This window comes from Convolutriloba macropyga, chromosome 4, assembly GCF_964194025.1.
Source record: "Convolutriloba macropyga chromosome 4, txConMacr16.3, whole genome shotgun sequence".
NCBI classification, from domain to species: domain Eukaryota; kingdom Metazoa; phylum Xenacoelomorpha; order Acoela; family Convolutidae; genus Convolutriloba; species Convolutriloba macropyga.
The window spans coordinates 30,008,717-30,028,578 of record NC_134471.1 but is presented as its reverse complement, the minus strand read 5'-3'; the positions used below and the strand labels follow the sequence as shown (position 1 = coordinate 30,028,578).

At 34.7% G+C, this 19,862-nt stretch overlaps 2 protein-coding genes across 2 annotated transcripts in view; both read right to left on the bottom strand.

Moving 5' to 3' along the window:
• The window catches only part of LOC142337601 (cilia- and flagella-associated protein 298-A-like), a 364,848-nt gene that overhangs the window by 175,716 nt on the left and 169,270 nt on the right, over window positions 1-19,862 (bottom strand). The gene's annotated exons all lie outside the window — the stretch shown is intronic.
• On the bottom strand, window positions 16,853-17,551 carry LOC142338049 (uncharacterized). The gene has a single exon (XM_075387682.1). The coding sequence runs from the start codon at window positions 17,549-17,551 to the stop codon at window positions 16,853-16,855; it is 699 nt and encodes a 232-aa protein (XP_075243797.1).

The window sequence follows — 19,862 nt, the reverse complement described above, 5'->3', positions numbered from 1 at the left end:
CTTGTGAAGGCTGGATCAACTCGTTCCAGCTGTTTTTTGAGATAATATTTTAGTTTTGTTCCTATGTAGCGTCACAATGGTAACAACGCTTGATTTGACTGGTGTCCGTTATCTTCAAAATTACGAATCTCATAGATGCTTCTCTCTGGCTCATTCTCACATCAATGATATCAGTTACATTTTTTGCCTCCGCAAACAGCTTGTACGAGTCAAACGCAAGAACCAAAAAAGTTTCAATTGAGATTCGTATGAGATGAGATTCTATTAGATTCGTAATTTTGAAGATAACGGGCACCAGTCAAATCAAGCGTTGTTACCATTATGACGCTATGTAGGAACAAAACTAAAATATTATCTCAAAAGAACAGCTGGAACGAGTTGATCCAGCCCTCACAAGATTGAAAGAGAAAATTTCATGCCGATGGCCTCTGGATCAACAATTCGACTCATAGACAAATAATGTTATCTACAATGTAACCTGCTATTGGATGTGCATTTTTGTGCTATTGTTCACACCAGGGCCAACAGCAACAGAAGAAAAACAGACGAACTTACAAAAACTTCAACATCATTGAGAGTTGTAAATTAAATAGGATTCAGTAACATTTTATGTTTTTGTTTTTTCATGGCTCCCTTCCACAGCATGAAAAAAACACATGAGATTCACGTTAGTTTAATCAGTTCTATCAATTTAAAGAAATGGCTAACTGTTCGAGTCATATTAATTTTGTCCCGTATTGATTGAACAAATAAAAGAAAGTTCAAACTTGAAACTTTTTGATAGAACTTCTCTTCTTCCAGTAGGGCCCTACTAACTTCTTTTTTATACAGCCATTTGATTAACCACAGAGAGCAACATTGCAAACCTTTGGCCTCAGGAGTTTCACCAGAACTACCCTGCCGTAAAGCCTCTCAACTGCTTTTGAGCACCCAACCAGTGTTTTTCCGCCTACCGGAGTCCGCAGAAAATCACCCCAGCACCGTTCCACGTTCTGCCTGCAGGTTTATTGTGCAATAGCACCGCACTCCAATACCCAGCCAGCGGCCAAAGGTAGTCTCATCTATGTGACAAAAATAACTTTTAAACAAAAATGAAGTGACCACCATAGTGACTCATTGTCATCAAATAATCACCAACTAGACATCCCAGTTTTTTTAAACTGTCACCCAGTGTCCATTGATATGAAAAGCAGAAGAAAAAAATTGCCTTGAATCCGGAAGTAGAAATTGTCACCAAGTCACCCCTCATTTCGGCTTCATTTCAGCAAATTTTAAAGTAAATTTTATCGGAGAGACGATTTCACAAGAAACTCATGCCTTTCATTATATCTCTCTACAAATTATCTATCTTGCGCGCAAATTTTATTCCCGCTTAATTTTTAAGTGTAGTCTTTTTTGCAAACGTTAGGTCGAGCTAAGAATCAGCCCTAATTTTGGGTGGAGCTAAAATCTTCTAAAAAGTTTTGAGTCGAGCTTAAGTCTTTTGTAATCTTTTGGGTCGAGCTAAAGTCTTTCGTTTAAAATCCAGCGTGTCTTAAAGTCCAGATAAAGTCTTTTCATAGCTCAAATGAGATGAGTACGGTCTTTTCATAGTAATTTTGGTCGAGCATTGTCTTTTCATAAGTCTGTACCTAAACTTGGGCCAAAATAACGCAAATTTCTCTCAAAAACAAGGGTGTAATAGTGTAAAAAAATGATATGCAGATTAAGGGTGGAAAAAAGATTGTAATCTTTTATCCGTCCACCTTATATTACACTCTCTCAAAAAAATGGTTTAATAGTGTAAAAAAATTGATAATTAGTATAAGGGTGGAAATATGAGTGTAATCTTTTATCATTCCATCCTTAATTACACTCTTTACAAAGAATGTAAAAGAGTGGATAAAAGAGTGTAATTAAAGTGTAATTTTTTAAAATTACTCTCTTACACTCTTTTCCCCGATAAAGAGCAGTGGAAAACGGATTACACCCTAATCCCGCTATTTATGGGTGGAATAGGGGTGAAACTTTGGCCAGGGAATGACTAAACGTGGTGGTAAACCTTATTAAAGTCAAAAAATAGAATTAACAGATGCATCCAGATTTGCATGTTGTACAAAGCTGTTTACCCTAATTGTTAAATATCTGACCAGCTTATATCAAAACATTTCTGGCATTCTCCAAAAATATAAAAATTTAGTATTAAATTTGCTTTTAAAATAAAAGCTCAATTTTTAGTTTCTGTTGGCATAGTATTACTGAAAGCATTTTCAGTAACATTGCAAAAAATGAAAACGTTTTACAGTAGCTTAAATAACTCGTGAGGTTCACTCCCTCAATTATTTGAAACAAATACATAGACTTTTATCTTGTCTTTTTTTCTTATGTACTAAACGCCTTTTTCGTATTGACGCAATTGAAAACATTGGGATTTTTCCACCAAAAGGCATTTACAATGAAAAAATCAGAAAAGAAGAAACCTCAAAAATGATTTTTTTTCCAGAAGCAAGCGTCAAAACTTTTTCTTGGAGGATTAGTATATTTTTGATGAATTTTTCATCAGTACTAGTTTATCTCTGAAAGTTTTGAGAATTTGTAATTGTGTTCCAAAAATTTTTATTGAACATAATTACGAAATGGAATTATGGAACACATTTATTTATTCCCTTTGCTGTTATTCAGAAAGTCGTTATTCAGAAAGATTTAGATTTTTTTTAAGTACCCAACATGACAGAAAATATTAGGAAACATTATGATAGATTGGATGAAAAAAACAACATTCGGTTCTAGGCAGTATGACTGCGTGGAAGAAAAAATGTAACAACGACAAAGGTCCTGGTTATTAAATTTTACCATCAAGAAACCAAAAAACTCAAAAATTATTTGCAACGATAGACTGAAGTTAAAAATTTTTCGATGGAACTCTTCGATATCTCTGGACAAGATATTGACAGATCACGATTTTTTTTTAGGAAAAGCCAAGCTTTCAAAATTTTCCCCGCAGATTTTATTGAGTATCTGAACTAGTTTAGTGTTAAATGTTCAATAAACACATCATTAAAATTTGCAAAATTTAAAATTTGACATCCAATATCCAGCAGGTATCCCTGCAACGGGTATCGATCCGTCAGTATCAATCCGCCATGATTAGCTCAACAAAAGAGTGGGACTGGTGTAAAATTTGGCACGGTTGGAACTGTAAGGGGTATATAAAGCTTCAGTGAATATCTATCTAGACTTGAATAGTGATAATACTTAATCATGGTAAAATTAACTCGAAATATTGTTTGGCCAAAAATTTGAAAAATCAAGATACGCATTATCCAACTTGTAAAACGATGCACTGTGAGTTTAGATTCAATTTCTAAAATTTGCCGTATTAGAGTGCGTTGGTCCACTCCTCAAATTCTTGTTTTTCCCGATTTACAAAAATCAACCAGCATGAGTTACGAACGCGACCCAAGCGAGCTTTAATCAGACAGACCAAGGTCGCGCATTTACTATTCATAATTAATAATTTATCTTTTTTTTCTATTTCTATTTCTAGTTCAGTTTGCAATGTCTGTCGAAAAAAAACGTTTGAATGTGCATTCGTTGTATTCTCTCTAAACTTACTTCTACTGCGTATTCAAAATGTTGCGTCACAGCGGGCATTCTTTGACTACCTAAATTGTTAACTCGAGTTCATAACTGGCATCGTGCTATATATCAGAACGTAATTGGAACGCGAGGAGAGGATGTCGCTGAGTGTCAAAACAGAAAGTACAAAAAGTACAAATATATTGAAGATTTTTTGCACCGGTTTTCTTCAAAAGTCTTTTTTCTTTGATATGACTCAAAATTAATCTCTGCGTTTTTTTTGTTACCTGTAGCACTATGATGGCGCGATGTAATAATAATTGAATTATTTTCAAAATCTGAGAGAAAAAGGTAATTCGATATGCAAAAATTATAAGTCTTAGTCAGCCTTAACCGCAGTGAGTTTCCAAGTGCGGCATTATTAAATTTGACCTGCCTTATTAAACCTTTTTTGAGTTTCCGTGTGTGGTATTTACAGGATGACACGTTTTCAAGATCAATTTAAGAGCAAGGAGATCTCTTTGCAATTTCTTCAACAGTTTCCTTCAAAAATTCAAGAAAGTGTAAGTCAAAAACAGTGAATATTTTGTGTTTTCTGTAGTAATGTTGAAGGCTATATGTCCGCTTTCGATAGAAGACGGCTCGCAAAATTTTTTGTTGGCACGTATCAATTTTTGTTAGTCTCTTTTTGTTTGTGCAGCCATAAACCAATAGACTGTAAGAGATCACGGACTTAGCAAAAACTTTAAAAATCTGTATCAGTTTTGAAATTGGATAATAGTCGCGAATTCTATAGAAAACACCGCAGATGCTGTTTAATTTGTTCACATTTTGTTGAATATGAAAGTCAAAATTCAGTTTTCTATCAAGAGTTATACCTAAATATTTTACAGATTCTTGTAGTTCACAATCTGATAAAATTGGGTTCAAATTATGCCCTAAGTCTTTACCAAAACACATACACTGAGATTTCTTAGAATTAACGCAAAGTTTGTTTTCATTGAATCATAATACTAATGCTATCCGTATTGCTATCTTTAATATTTTTTTCAATACCTTTTCCACCACAAAGTATGTTGGCATCGTCAGCAAACAATGTTATTTTTTGCATATTTGTGGGCAGAGCATTTACAAAAATAAAAAAGAGGAGTGGGCCTAGCACACAGCTCTGTTGGACATCAATTTTAATATTTTTTTATCTCAGAGCTTTTGGACTGGAAGAAAACATATTGTTGGCGGTTGGTGAATAAGGACTGAATAGGCTTTTTAAAATAGCCCCTAAAACCAAAAATTTCTAGTTTGTTGAGTAATAGTGAGTGATCATTAGCATCAAAAGTTTTTGTTATATCAAGGAAAACTTATGCGCAAGGGTTTTTGTTATTTATAGAAAATCTTATATTTTCAGTTATTTCAGCTATGGCATGAATATATGATCTTTTTGAGCCAAAACCAAATTGTCTACAAGAAACGAGTTTGTTTTTGGAGATGAAGTTGTCCACCCTTTTGTATTTAATTTTTTCGAAAATTTTGCAAGTGGTTGGTAGCAAACTTAATGGTCTATAGTTTTCGGTGGAAACCATGTTCCCTTTTTTATGAAGTGCCAACACTTTTGCAATATTAAAGCTCTGCGGAAAAGTATGGCTCTTTATGCAATCATTGAATATGTCAACTAGTGGTTCAACTATTACAGGTAAACATAACCGAAGAACCATGTTAGTGATTTGATCAAAATCACTTGACTTAGAGTTTTTCAAAGTTTTTACAATGAACAAGACTTCCAGTACATTTGTACTATGCATAAAAAATGATTTGTGGAAACAATTACTGCGTGGGCGTTGTTGTAATTTAGGAATTTCAGACCAAATTTTTTCTCCGATAGTTAAAAAATAACCATTTAAATGGTCATCGTCCAAATCTACATCTTGCTGCGTCTCCTTTTGTATCTGTAGAATTTTTAAGGTATCAAAAATTGTTTTGCAATTTTTCTGATCTGTCAACCGCGAAAAATATGCTCGCTTTGATTTTCTAACTTTGCTTGTTGTATCATTTCTCAAAAAACATAATTCTCTCTATCTTTTAGTGGTTTATCAGACGAAACCCATTTTTTTTGGCTTGATCGCGTTTTTTAAGAAGTTTCTTAATTTCTTTATTAATCCAGGGAGATCTGTTTTTAGTTATAACATTTTTTTTCTGGCACGTATCAGTATAGAGTTTGCATAATTGTGGATACTAAAAACTGAATTTTGCCATCGACTGATTCCGTTGATTTTTTCTTCAAGTTTTGGTCTAACAAAAACAAAAAAGTTTAGCAGTTTTTGGTCAGTCAATTGATTCAGATTCCGGTATTTTATAATTCACATTTTGTCAATAGAGTGCAACCAAAAGGGAACTTTACTCGAAATTGGATGTATGACCTTTACTGTACAGTATCAGGCCACCCTTTGCTTCAAAGAACTAAACTGCTTATGCTGATGACTTCGTCACGTGAGAATGCGAATTCAAAAATAAATTATCAAGAACATCAAACATATTTTTAACAGCGTCCTTATGTATAAGGATGCCATTTTTGCTGCGAATGATGGCAGTTGCTTTCTGCAGAATCAATAAAATTTGCTTAATGAACTCAATCAAATTTTTCATATATCTCGCTGCAGCATTGCGATGGACCACTTTAAAATTTTAGTTCCAGTTCTGGTAACCTCCAGGCCTCTTTTGATTTTTAACATAACAACTGGTTGCTCAAGCGATTGCATAACCCTGCTCTGAGAAACTTCAAATAGAGTTTTCCTTCTAGCATTGCATCATAGCTATCACAAGCAAAACGCGATTTGATAAAAACAACTTTCTGGACTATAAACGCAGACCACAAAAAGAGAATAAGATTTTAGAAGCGACTACAAAATCAGTACGTAGAGTTGAGAACTCAAGAATCAAACAACCAAGGAAATCCAATATTTATATGTCGCAGGTACCTCGTTTGCTGCAAAGCATGCCAATAACTGTCTGGAAGAACAGAACGAAGTTCCCTGAAAGTGACTGATTCACCAGCATTCTAGATGAATATCGAAAAAATGAGAGCCAATTGTGGTCCAGCTGAATTATTGAGTCCTGCTAAAGTCTTTTTGCAAACAATGGGTTGAGCTAACTTCTTTTGTGAAATTGTGCGCCCTTCTTTTGTGAAAAATCTAAGTCCAGCTAAAGACCAGCATCCATTAAAATCCAGCTAATTTCTTTTCATAGCTCACATGAGTCGAGTATGGTCTTTTCTTAGTATATTTTGTCGAGCATTGTCTTTTCAAAAGTCATTACCAAGCAATATGACGCAGAGCACAAGTTTTGTAAAAAAAAAGTTCATGAGTTGACGGGAGGGACAATATTATAAACGTTCAAATACAAGGTGAATTGCCAAATTTCTCTCCCATTCGGCGGTAAACGTCAACCCCATTCTTGTTTGTCTGGAAAATTCAATTAAGCGATGAACTCCTCTTCCAAGTAATTGATTTCATAAAAACAAGACGCAATTATACTTCATCTTGAAACCTATTTCTCGCAGACCGTAGGCCAATGATGTCTAGTTTTCCAATTTTGTTTGCCAGAGAACCCAGTTCTTCATAGTCTTAGGAATTCAATCAAGTAACGATTTCCTAAGCCAATGCATAATTTGATTGAAAATACATGTTAAACAAAAGATTCATCTTCCTGAAATCCCCTACTCTCAGATCCTAGTACAGAAAAGTTCTGTTTTGCGATTTCGAAAAAAATATATATCGCTGGAGAACAAATTTTTCGAGCCCAAATAGTTTTTTCTTTTATCATAGTAAAACCTCTTTAACGTTTTCAAATACCGTTCATTTTCCTTGCTTCTTTGTATCAACGGCTTTACGAGATCTGAATTTTGATTAAAACTAAGTCGGACAAACTTTAAAAAAACTTAAAACCTGGGGTCTCTAACATATTTTAACGGTTAGTATAATTGAATTCAGCTCAAAATGCATAGTAAAATACCAAAAGTTTTAAAAAAGACAATATCATAGATTCGGATTTTCAAACAAGTAAACCTGAGCTTTTTAAATGAAACATTGAAAACTGCAACCACCAGTTAGAGCTCAAACTAGCGCGACTGATAGCTTAGGCATAAAAAATTTTTTCAAGTTCAGTTTTGCATGTATGAAGATACGGGCAGCAAAAAAATTAGTAATAAATGTTTACGTTCGAGCATATGTGACAACAAGGCGGCTCGTTAATGTGCGTTCGCACATGATGTTCCGACCCGAGCTCATCTACATTTTTGACTAAAATGTCAACCAAATCAAGAGATAACAAAAATAGATGTTTGAGTTTAAAACAATCGTTACACATTCTATCTACTAATTGAATTACTAATGCCATGCTTCATTACAGCACCAACGTGACCTGACATTGAAGAGACTAGAAAAAAAATAGCACCAACAAAATTTTGGCGGCAAAAAATGAATATCTAAATTTAAAAGCACCTGGTAACAACGTCAAAATGCAGTCAGATAAAACCTTAACTACACAAGTTTACCTTTTACTAACTATACAGCAGATGAAAAGTTTTCTTAACGAGACTAGGTAACAAGCCGACAAAAAGAACGAACAGTGAGGCGAAACTTAAAAATTAATCAACATTTTTTGCACCAAGAAAATTCAAAAATCTTAAAAAACATTGGTTTTTAATAAAAAAATCCTTGATAAATTACTAAAAAGTCATTACAAAACCAAAAGCACCCGTCTGTGGTCAGACTATGTCATAGAAACAAACTAAAGAGAAACTCAAAAAATTACAAACGATTTGCAAAAACACAAACCTTTGCTACCATTAAAATCAATACCTATCATCTGAATATGTATTTTTAATTCAGTTGTTATTTCTGCTATTTCAGTTGAAGGATTTATACTGAAAGATTAAATAAGTTTACTTGGGCCACATTTAAAAACCATTGGGATCTGTTATTACGCGATTGTTCTGAAGGAAGAGAAAAAGAAACGCAAAAAATGGCCATTCAATAAACGTTCAGAAAAACGAAACAACAGTGGTACATAATATCAATATATATGTTATTTCTTGAAATACACGAAATTCGATGGGACATCTGATTGATGAATAGAAGTTAAATTTGACGAAAGGAACCTATTCGCTATATACTGAATGTTTCGAGCAACATCATTCATTCAGTCCTCAATTACAAGCCTATGAGATCTGTGAGCAATTTACGGCTACCTAAAGAACAAAAACAGCGAATTCAGGAAAAAAAATTGAGCGACAAAAGGGTCGAAGGCATTAAAAAAACGAACTTTTCACTAAACACTCTTCAATTTTAAATTATTTTTTCAGGAGCAATGGGAAAACCTTTTTTATCAATATAATTTCAAAAAATCAACAAATATAAACAAATACATTAGACGCACGAAAATTGCGGGAAAACACGTATTATCAACGCCATTAAATTCATTAGCCTTCAACGGAAGCCAGTATATACAATAAATGATGCCTCGAGGGGACAATAAGTTTTTTTGCCAATCGTATTTCATCAATAAGACCTTACAACAAGTTAATGACTATGAAAACAACAACAGAGAGAGGCAAAAACCACAAATTCAGTAGAAAAGTGCCTGAAGAAAATGTCGAAGCAACTCAAATCATAAGCTCTTCCCTGAAAACTTTATTTATGATCCGTTGAACTTCTTCCCTAAACCAATAGGGACTCTCAGCAGTAAGATGATGTGATAAGATTTCAAAAGGATCGAAAAACAAAATAAAGTACCCAAAAAAAATATGAATTCTCGTGGCATTGATGTTTTAAAACTAATAGGTAGAAGATAAAACCGCTAACCAGATTAATTTTGGCTATAGTAGAACGGAAATGGATTCTGTTAGAACCAACAATGACCAAGAGTATTCACGAAAAAAAATTAGGAATGGTTGAATTTCAAAAAAGTTTCGAAAAATTATTTTTAAACCCTTAACAGCCAGTAAACTCAATCTTTCATCGGAGCTCAATGACGATGCTCAGATATAACCCATAGGGAGGAAAATGATGTCTGTCATGCATAGATAGTTAAAAAGACATCACAATAAGTCTTATGACAGAAAACAATAACAAAAACAGCAAAAACTAAAATTCAGTAGAAAAATGCGAGAAGAAAGTGTCGAAGACAATTAAACCATTAGCTATTCTCTGAAAACTTTCTCTGTGATCCACTGAACGTCCTCTCTAAGCCAATTGGATTACAATAATCTTTGGATAATGTGATAAAGAGTTCAAAAGTGACCAATAATTCAAAAAATCCAAAAAAAAAATTTAAAAAAATTGAAATCTTTGTCATTGAAGTCATATAACCAATAGCTAGAAGATAAAACAGCTAAACAGAATATTTTTAGTCGCAGTAAAAAGCAAGTGGGTCCAGTCAATACTGAAACTCACTAACAGTTCAAGAAAAATTTAGGAATTGTTATTGTTCAAATAAAATTTTCGAAAAATGATTTTTATTTTAACAGACATTAAATTCAATAGCTTTCAACGGAAGTCAATAAAAACGCTCAAAGATGCCCCGGTGGCAGTACATTTATGTTTGTCATGCATAGGTATTCATTATGAGATCACAGTAAGTATAATGACTATTAAAACAACAAAAAAAAACAGGAGAAAACCAAAAAATCAGTAGAAAAGTGCAAGAAGAACGTGTCGAAGCCATTTAAACCATAAATTTTTGTTTAAAATTTTTATTGGTCATCCACAGAACATCGTTTTTAAGCTAATGGGAACTGTCAATATTTGGATAATGTGATAAGATTTCAAAAGTAACCAATAATACGTAAAAATCCAAAAAAAATTTTAAAAAATTGAAATTTTTTGTCATTGAAGTCATATAACCAATAGATAGAAGATAAAACCGCTAACCAGTTTAATTTTGGTTGCAGTAGGAAGGAAGAGGGTGCTCTCACCCCTGGACTGACTTACAATTCACTATAATAAGATTATGATTCTTTAATATTCAAAAAAAAATTCGAAAAATTGTTTTTTAAGTCTTAACAGCCATTAGCCGCCCCCTCAATGAAATAGACATGTTCACTTAATGCTCATTATGGAACATATTGCACTGTTAGTCAATGAATCCCTACCATAGGACTCCAAAAAAAATAGTAAAACTTCAAAAAGAAATTCAAAATTTCATTCAAAATTACGAAAACTCAGATTCGAAGCCAAAAAAAAACATGAGCAATTCCTTGAAAACGACGTTTTTTGTTCATTGCGCTTCATTCGACTATAAAGGAGTTTTGTCATTAATAGAACGTCGATATAAAATGTGACTTGTCTCTAGGTGACTTAAAAAAGCAAAAAAGAGAAAAGTTTTATTAAAAAAAGGGCTCTCAATTAGAGTTCGATTTTTTTTTGATAGTGAACTTCCCTATGAGACCAGGACTAGTCTTTCTATCGCCTTGCATTCAACTTTTACGAACTCAAAATTTATTCTTTTTATAGAAATTTGAATTAATGTTTTCGTAAAAAAGATCTTAGTTTGAAGAAAATTGTACTAAAAGTGAACAATCATGCTAAAGATCCCATTGTTCACACAAAACTTCAATCCTCGATAACTCCTCGAAAAAAACGAAATTCAAAAAAATCTTTTTACTTTTGAATTCTACGCTGGACCAGCTTTTTAATGATACCACTCACATTTCTCTACGACGAATATATCGATCGGCCAAAATTCACTGAACAAAAAAAAAACCCATTTGAGTATATAGTTCCTTCCCCCACAAGTGGGGTCGGAACAAATATCATTCTAAAGAACGATTTGGCATGTATTAAGTGACACACTGTTATCAAATGTATTGTAACCATAAAGACTGAAATCAAGAAAACTGCCTTCATTGAATTGTTATCGTATAAAAATTATCATAAAGGTTGTAGCAAAGGAATCAAGCTACATCTCTCTATAAATTATACCGCTTAAAGAAGAGAACCCTAGCTCCCATGATGCCTCACTAGGGCCAAAGAAAAGTTTTTTCCATGCATCTGGAGTTCAAAAACGGATAATAGCGAAGTCCAATTGGTAACAATGTCTTGTTACCAATTGAAAGTCATCAACTCCCAAGGATCTCCTGAGCTCTTTGCGTACCGGTAGATAGCTATTAACTCTTATGAGGGAGAAAAAGGCAAAATTTAAAATTGCCCCCCCAGACTGCCCTATGTAAAAAACACTGAAAAGCGTTTTGCTGTGTTAATTATTATTACCCACAAGAAATTTGGTCAACTTGTTGTTTATTAAGTAGATATTGGCATTCAACACAATATGGTTTTACGGTGTCTGTATTCTTGCGTATAATTTATCAACCAGTGGGGTTAGAAAGAGCTGAGAACCTTGTGCCGTATTGACGGTTGTTTTTTTCGGAATCAAATTGTTCAATCAACTCAGTAAAAATTGCTCACACTGTAAGTAATTTGCAGAAAAATCTAATCATGAGCAAGTCCTTGTGGGACTGTAAGACATAGTTTGCCAATAGTAAAGATCAAGAGGCCCTTGTAACAGTTATTGAGCATTGCTTTGTTATTATGACTGAGAAACTGAGCGCAAGGCTTTCAATAGTCGCTGTAATTTGAATATAGCGTTTTTAAACAGAGTTTGCGCGATTGATCGAGTGATAACCTTGAAAACTTTATTACTCTGGTTCATTAGTTGGTTTTTAAATGACGGAGAATACTTGGTATATTAGTTGATCTTAAGTACTGGCCGCATTTGCTACACTTAAGGAGTTAATTTGTGAACAAGTTAGTTTGTTAGTTATTGTTTCAGGCTTGTGGTTGCTGGTGTTAGACTTGTTTAAATTAATGGTTACTTTGTTTTGTGACGATAGTGCATGTTAACTGATGCTTATTTTTCTGTTTATCATTCAGTTATGATCATTAAATTTTTATTCACGAGTTTTTATTATCAGCATTTGCCAACAGCCAAAAACAAAGTTCGAGAATCATATAGTTTAAAAGAAGCCGAACCACAAAACTACACTACACTTTTTTGAATTGGGTTATCTGGGCGCTATTGTTTCCCCATGATAGGCTGCCTAATCAAAAGTCAAGATATACAAACAAAAACAGTTCCGGCAACCGTGTTATATACTTTAAAGTCTTGCTGACTCCAGAAAGACCAAACGGCAGACCAATCAAACTGAGTGCGAATTGCCAAAATTTTTCTGGAGCAATAGCTGACGTTCAAATGTTTTTGAGGCTCTATTAGTAAAAATCACGTTTGATTGAATCATCCCTAAATTTGAATTTTTAACAATTTAATTAATTTGAAGTAATTGTCTTCTTGTTATGCGAATTGACTGAATAGCATTTCTGCGAATCGAATGCTTATTTCAATTTGTGCAAGGAGAGCGATGCCAAAAAAATAGCAGAGGGCTCACAAACTAAGTTTCGTCCTCCTTTTCACATGTTTCATTATTTACTCGGCTGTCATCGAACGTTGATAAGAACTTCGGAGGAAGTTAACCTAATTGTATTTTTTTGCTCACAAAAATGCTAAAACGAGCTATTGAGCGTTCAATATAAAGCTTTCTATAACCAAGGCTATATGAATGGTAAACATAAAGTAACATGGTCGTCAAAGAGGGAATTGAAGCAACTCCTGCAGTACTTTGATTTTCAATGTTTGCTTTGAAATAGAATCACAACTAAAGACGTCAATTTTGGCGTTGTTTTCGAGGGAAATTTTGATCTAAAACGTTCACCAATTTCTATAACTAACAAGTTCCAGGGACCTTCAGACACCAACCACTAGTTTGATCTGAAAAATTGTCAATCTTTTGAGCGCATTCAACTATAAAAAAATCAGAATATAGATAACGCAAAATTACGTACAGCAAGAAGTAACAATATCAAGGCTAACCGAGAAAAGATGGAACAAATCAGGTATGGGTAGCAAAATACGAGAAAGTTACCAATTTGATAATTCTTTTATGAGAAAACTGCTTAGCTAGTAACCCTTAATGTTGGAACAAAAGTCGAAAGCCGCTTGAAAAGAAGCTGAGAATTTGAAAAAATTATCAAGATGTTTTGCAAGAATCGGACGAATTTCGACCTGTGGTTAAACTCATTTTAAAACTTATTCTCTCATAAACTCAACAGATGATGTTGCCCATCGCAAATATTTTTCCAGAAAATAACATTGTCAACAACGCCTCTTGAATTCTTAATTCTGCTAACAAACGAATGGCATCAAATCTACTTAACGTTGTTCTTATTGATGAGCCTCAGTAACAATAATATACCACTAAATAATATTCTAAGCAATACTTGTACTAATCAAATTTTTGCTGCAAACTGCCTAACAAACCATAACAACATCATAACAGATTTCTTGCTTAGGAAAAGGCTATCATTGAGTCGCAGTTAGAAAAAACATATACCATTTAGATAGGAGCATTGGAGATTCAGTTTGCAAAAAGAAGTCGATTATTTAATTATAAAAAACTGTCAAAATTGAACTCCGTATGGATTTTTTTTGTTTTTCATGAACATATTGACAAATTGCGGGAACTGCCCTGCGGAAAATTGAAAACTTTTCTCATACATAGATAACACAGTCTTCGAAGCCTCTGCCGGCAAAAAAACTGGATCGTTTGGGAAAACAGCTTTATGTTGCGAGTTGTGATCAATGATAAATATAAATTACCATTTTTTCCAGAGGACTTCAAAATAACGGGCTTTGGTGTTCTTATTGATGTGAATGACCAAAGAATTAGTGCAACATTCGTGAATGACCAAAGAATTAGTGAAAAGTTTTTTTTTAAAGACGCTTATGCAAGGATTGTGGTCTTGCAGAGACATGATTAATCTGAAAATTGAACCAGGTTTTTCCCATGAGGAGAAACAGGCGGTTGTGAAAACTTGATTAGAGTATAGAAAATTTTTGAACTCACAAGCCTAGAGAATGTTAATAAGTTCATAAAGAAGACAAAATTATCAAATTACAACAACAACTGCAGCTGACATTATAGATAATGAACGTGAATCAAGATTCAGGTGCTTGATTTTTATCAAATATTCATAAAAACAATTTAAATTTTCTTTCATATGCAACGTGTAAATATTATGTATATATTTCGGATATGACTCCGTGCATATGAAGTAACCCACCAGTATTCATCAGGGTAAAAGGGTTTGTCACCCGATTACAGGATGCTGGGGAAAATTCTCAAGCATGCTGTCAAATTTTGTTAACTCTAACGATCGTCCACAATGCTACGATCATTTGGATTTACAGTAATGCTACAGTCCTGTCGAAAACTTCGTGAAACTGGGAAAACGTCTCAAAACCCTGAGGAGAGCTGGAGACAAAAAAAAAATGACGTGGAGGAGGATCAAAATCAGATCACGTCAGTACAAAATGTTTTTCATCTAATTTGTATACACTCTCTAATCAAATTACATAGTAGGTTCAAAAAACTATCTGGATCTACTAGTTCTAAGGAACATATATTATTTTTTTGGAAAATTTTTGAACATTTTTAGTTGTTAATTGTTATATAATCGTCAATTTTGTATGCAATTTTTGCAAGTGGAAAGTTAAGGTGGCCAGTGCAAGAAAACGCAAACAAACAAGTCATAATTGTTTCATTTAAACGCTGAAAAACTGACTCAGTGTCAAATTTAGGAAGTACTGGCCATATCATAATAGATCGAAGGCCTTAAAATATCAGAAACTGAAATCCCATAAGAGTTTTAAAAAACCAGAGGGCAAATATGCAACGAATAGGAGAGACAAATATTGAGGCGTGCAACACAAAAGGCACTCTATGCAACCTGACATTTGAAAAGAAATTGCATGTACGTGAGTAATCAATCAGCCAAATCTCAGTATCAACTTTAGTCCAAAAGCACAAAAATTTTTTGCCAACGTTTTTGAACCAAGAACGCTGTCAAATATAGGCTGAAACAGATAGAGTTAATCATTTCGAAGATGAATTCAGCGGTTATATGCTAAAACAGATCATCAAATTTAAAAAGCAGGCATCGCAAAAACGTGTTGCCCAAAAAAGAACAACAAAATCTTTGCAAAATTGTACTGTGACATTGTTCGTTAGTTTACCGTTCCAGAAACACTGAGCAAAACGGGGCTGCTGAACGCTGAAAGATGCTTTTTGCAAACTCTCTACAACAATTATGGTATTTTGACGTCATCAGCCCTCCAAGCTGAGAAAAGAGATTTTGTAGTAGAAAAGACCAATAGTTATCAAGTGACTGGATCTTTTCAGATTTTTGTATCTGGTTTTCTTGTTTCTTCTTACTCCTTTAATTTGAAGAAGTAAAAGAGGAGCCTCCGGTTATAAGCAATCTAAATGATATTAAGGAAAGGTAAGAATTAGCTCAGAGACAACATAGTGAAAACTTTCTTAATTTTTGAGACACTAAAGTTGAAAAAGAAGTTGAACAAGCAACAACAGGTACAGACTTGAAAAACAAAACAAATAAAACTGTAAAAGTTAATCTTTATCTCTCCGTAAAACCATTAGAAAACATTGCCTCTAAAAACAATGGTGCTGGTCTAATGTAAAATTCAAACTCCATCAGAGCTTCAGATATTATTTAAGTTAATTAGTTCTATCTCTATCAAAAGATAAAAAAAACAAGCACTTTTGGTACGAAATCTGTTCAAAGAGAAAATGAGAAAAAAATCATTGAAAAAAAAAACAATTAAAAGCCCCGATAATTTTTTAACATTCCAGAGTGGTATGGCAACAATGAGTCTCAGAACAACGTCCCAATAATTGTTGTAAACTTCTAGGGCGGTATTCTGTAAATTTCCAGAGCTGTACCAAGCTCAACAATGTGAGAGTATTGCAACTGAAATTGTTGCGTTGCAACACTTATTTTTGTTAACTAAACTTGCTTTAAACGCTTTAAAGACTTAAATGCTTTATGCTTAAGAAGAAATCAAGCTCAAAAGGAAACAAGTGCTCGTGATAAAATCAGATGAAATTATGATTTCTTAGTTCAAATCACGTGGTAATTTATTGTTGCATTTGTTGAAGAAGTCATCTTGAATTGAAGTTTTGAAGATCTCGGAATATGAAGGTCAAAATGTTGACTACCGCAACAGAAATAGATGATTGTTTTGAACTTAAAAGTTTTGAGGATGCAATTGCTTCTAACAAAAAATTCTTTGAAGAGATGATAATTGTTTTGAAGTAATGTTGGCTGAGTTTGGTAGCCCACAAGAGACCCTAATTGGTTATCCACTTGAAAGGGAAGAGGGGAAAACGTCATTAACGGCGGTTTGACGCACAAAACGCAAATTCATTGTTTTCTGCGGGCTGATGTTCCTCGACTAATTCCGCATGTGGCCAATAATCTTCGCTTTTTTCTAGCCAGTGCGTTCCATTCCACCAAAAGCTATGTTTGGCTAGGTTTGCGGCTGAGATCCCTCGTGATGCGCAATAAGCAGGATTCTCCTCCGCCGGCACGAAATTCCAATTGCTGGATGGAATGAGGTTCTGAATTTTTGCAACACGGTTGGCAACGAATGTCTTCCACTTTCTTGGAAAGTCTTGCAGCCAAGTCAGTGTTACCGTTGAATCTGTCCAAGCGTACACTTTTGGTGTCGGGAAACGTTGATCGTTCAAAGATGATGATATCGCTTCCACCAAATTTGCTCCAAGAATTGCTGCACAAAGTTCCAACCGGGGAACGCACAAACTCCTTATTGGTGCAACTCTGGTCTTTGCTGTCAACATTCTGGTGTGAACTGTTTCGTCGAAAGATTGTCGTATATACACAACTGCGGCGTAGGCTGTAGTTGAAGCATCACAGAAGACATAAAGTTCAATGTCCGATGATGCTGGCGAGATTGAAACTGCCTTTCTGGGCAGTGTAATAGTTTCCAATTCCTTCAGTTGAACTCTGAGTCGGCTGTACTGTTGCTGAAGGCATTTCGACAAAGCTTTGTCCCATTCAAGTCGGTCCATCCAAAGCAGTTGCACAAAAGACTTGAATTGAATTGTTGTAGGTGAAAGCCATCCCAACGGATCAAAGAGCCGTGTAACTTCCGACAGTATTTCGCGTTTTGTAGATGGTGTCTTTTCGTCTAGTTTTGCTCTGAAACTGAAGTGGTCTGGATTTGGGTTCCACTTGACGCCTTAAGTTTTTATACTATAGTCGTCGCTTTTAATTGTCATCTCGTCGGTAGTTTCTGGAAAGTTTGCAGGTAGTCTTTCAACAAGTTCTGGGTTACTTGAAGTACACATGCGAATCTCAAACCCTGCCTTTGAAAGAACTGCTATGATTGAGTCCTGCAGATTCATTGCACTCTCCAGATCGGGTGCTCTTGTCAACAAATCGTCGACGTACATGTCGTACATGTCTGTCGTGATTCCTAGCTGTACAATTTTGTCCGTAACATCTTCCGCTAAAACTTGTAATGGGCGAATAGAATGGAACGCTGATGATGTTATTCCGTACGTGACACGTGTCATCCTAAATGTCTTTATATCTGTTGAGTTCGGTTCCTTCCAAAGTAGTCGATGATAGTCCGTATCTTCGGTATCCAGTTGCACTTGTCTGTACATTTCTGCAATGTCTGCTGAAAGGGCTACATGATACATACGGAAACGGATCAGGATGCTGAATAGATCTTTCTGGATCTTGGGTCCCACCATCAGTCTATCGTTCAAAGAAATTCCACTGGTAGTCTTTGCTGAACCATCAAAGACTACACGCAACTTCGTAGTTGAACTTGAGTCTTTGAACACCCAGTGATGGCTGAGATAATAGCTTCTCTCTGTTGGCAGTAGCATCTCCTCTTTGCTGGTATTTCTTCCATGTGTCCTAGTCTAATGAACTCATTGATGAACTCGTTGTATCTTCTGTACAGATCAGGCTGTTTTTGAAGTCTATGAAGGAGACTTCTAAGTCTTCGTCGTGCTTGCTGCTGGGAATCACCCAGTTCTGCAATTTCGTTCTTAAACGGCAGTTTTACGATAAACCTTCCTTCAGGGCTTCTTCGTGTTGTTGACCTGAAGTGTTCTTCACATCTTCTTTCTTCGTCGGTCAGATGTTTAGTTGCAGGCACTACCTCGATTTCCCAAAAACGCTGCAAACTGTCTTCAAATGATGACACAAAGTAGGTTTGCAAACTGGAAGAGTTGGAAGTTTGCACGGTTTCTTGTCCATTTACTAACCAACCGAATACTGAGAGCCGATAAGTAACGGGGATGTTTGATTCTTTCAGTCTGTTGTTCCCAACCATCAAGTCTTCGTAGTGTCCAGCTCCAATGATTAGATCAATTTGGGTGGGCTTGTTAATAACAACTTTAGTCCAAAAGCACAAAAATTTTTTGCCAACGTTTTTGAACCAAGGACTCTGTCGAATATAGGCTGAAACAGATAGAGATAACCAGTTCGAAGATGAACTCAGCGATTATATGCTAAAACAGATCATCAAATTTAAAAAGCAGGCATCGCAAAAACATGTTGCCCAAAAAAGAACAACAAAATCTTTGCAAAATTGTACTGTGACATTGTTCGTTAGTTTACCGTTCCAGGAACACTGAGCAAAACGGGGCTGCTGAACGCTGAAAGATGCTTTTTGCAAACTCTCTACAACAATTATGGTATTTTGACGCCATCAGCCCTCCAAGCTGAGAAAAGAGATTTTGTAGTAGAAAAGACCAATAGTTATCAAGTGACTGGATCTTTTCAGATTTTTGTATTTGGTTTTCTTGTTTCTTCTTACTCCTTTAATTTGCAGAAGTAAAAGATGAGCCTCCGGTTATAAGCAATCTAAATGATATTAAAGAAGGGTAAGAATTAGCTCAGAGAGAACATAAAGAAAACTTTCTTAATTTTTGAGACACTAAAGTTGAAAAAGAAGTTGAACAAGCAACAACAGGTACAGACTTGAAAAACAAAACAAATAAAACTGTAAAAGTTAATCTTTATCTCTCCGTAAAACCATTAGAAAACATTGCCTCTAAAAACAATGATGCTGGTCTAATGTAAAATTCAAACTCCATCAGAGCTTCAGATATTATTTAAGTTAATTAGTTCTATCTCTATCAAAAGATAAAAAAACAAGCACTTTTGGTACGAAATCTGTTCAAAGAGAAAATGAGAAAAAAATCATTGAAAAAAAAAACAATTAAAAGCCCCGATAATTTTTTAACATTCCAGAGTGGTATGGCAACAATGAGTCTCAGAACAACGTCCCAATAATTGTTGTAAACTTCTAGGGCAGTATTCTGTAAGTTTCCAGAGCTGTACCAAGCTCAACAATGTGAG

Excerpts from the sequence above, each read along its gene's own strand:
- LOC142338049 (XM_075387682.1), bottom strand. The coding sequence starts at position 17,551 with ATGGACCGACTTGAATGGGACAAAGCTTTGTCGAAATGCCTTCAGCAA.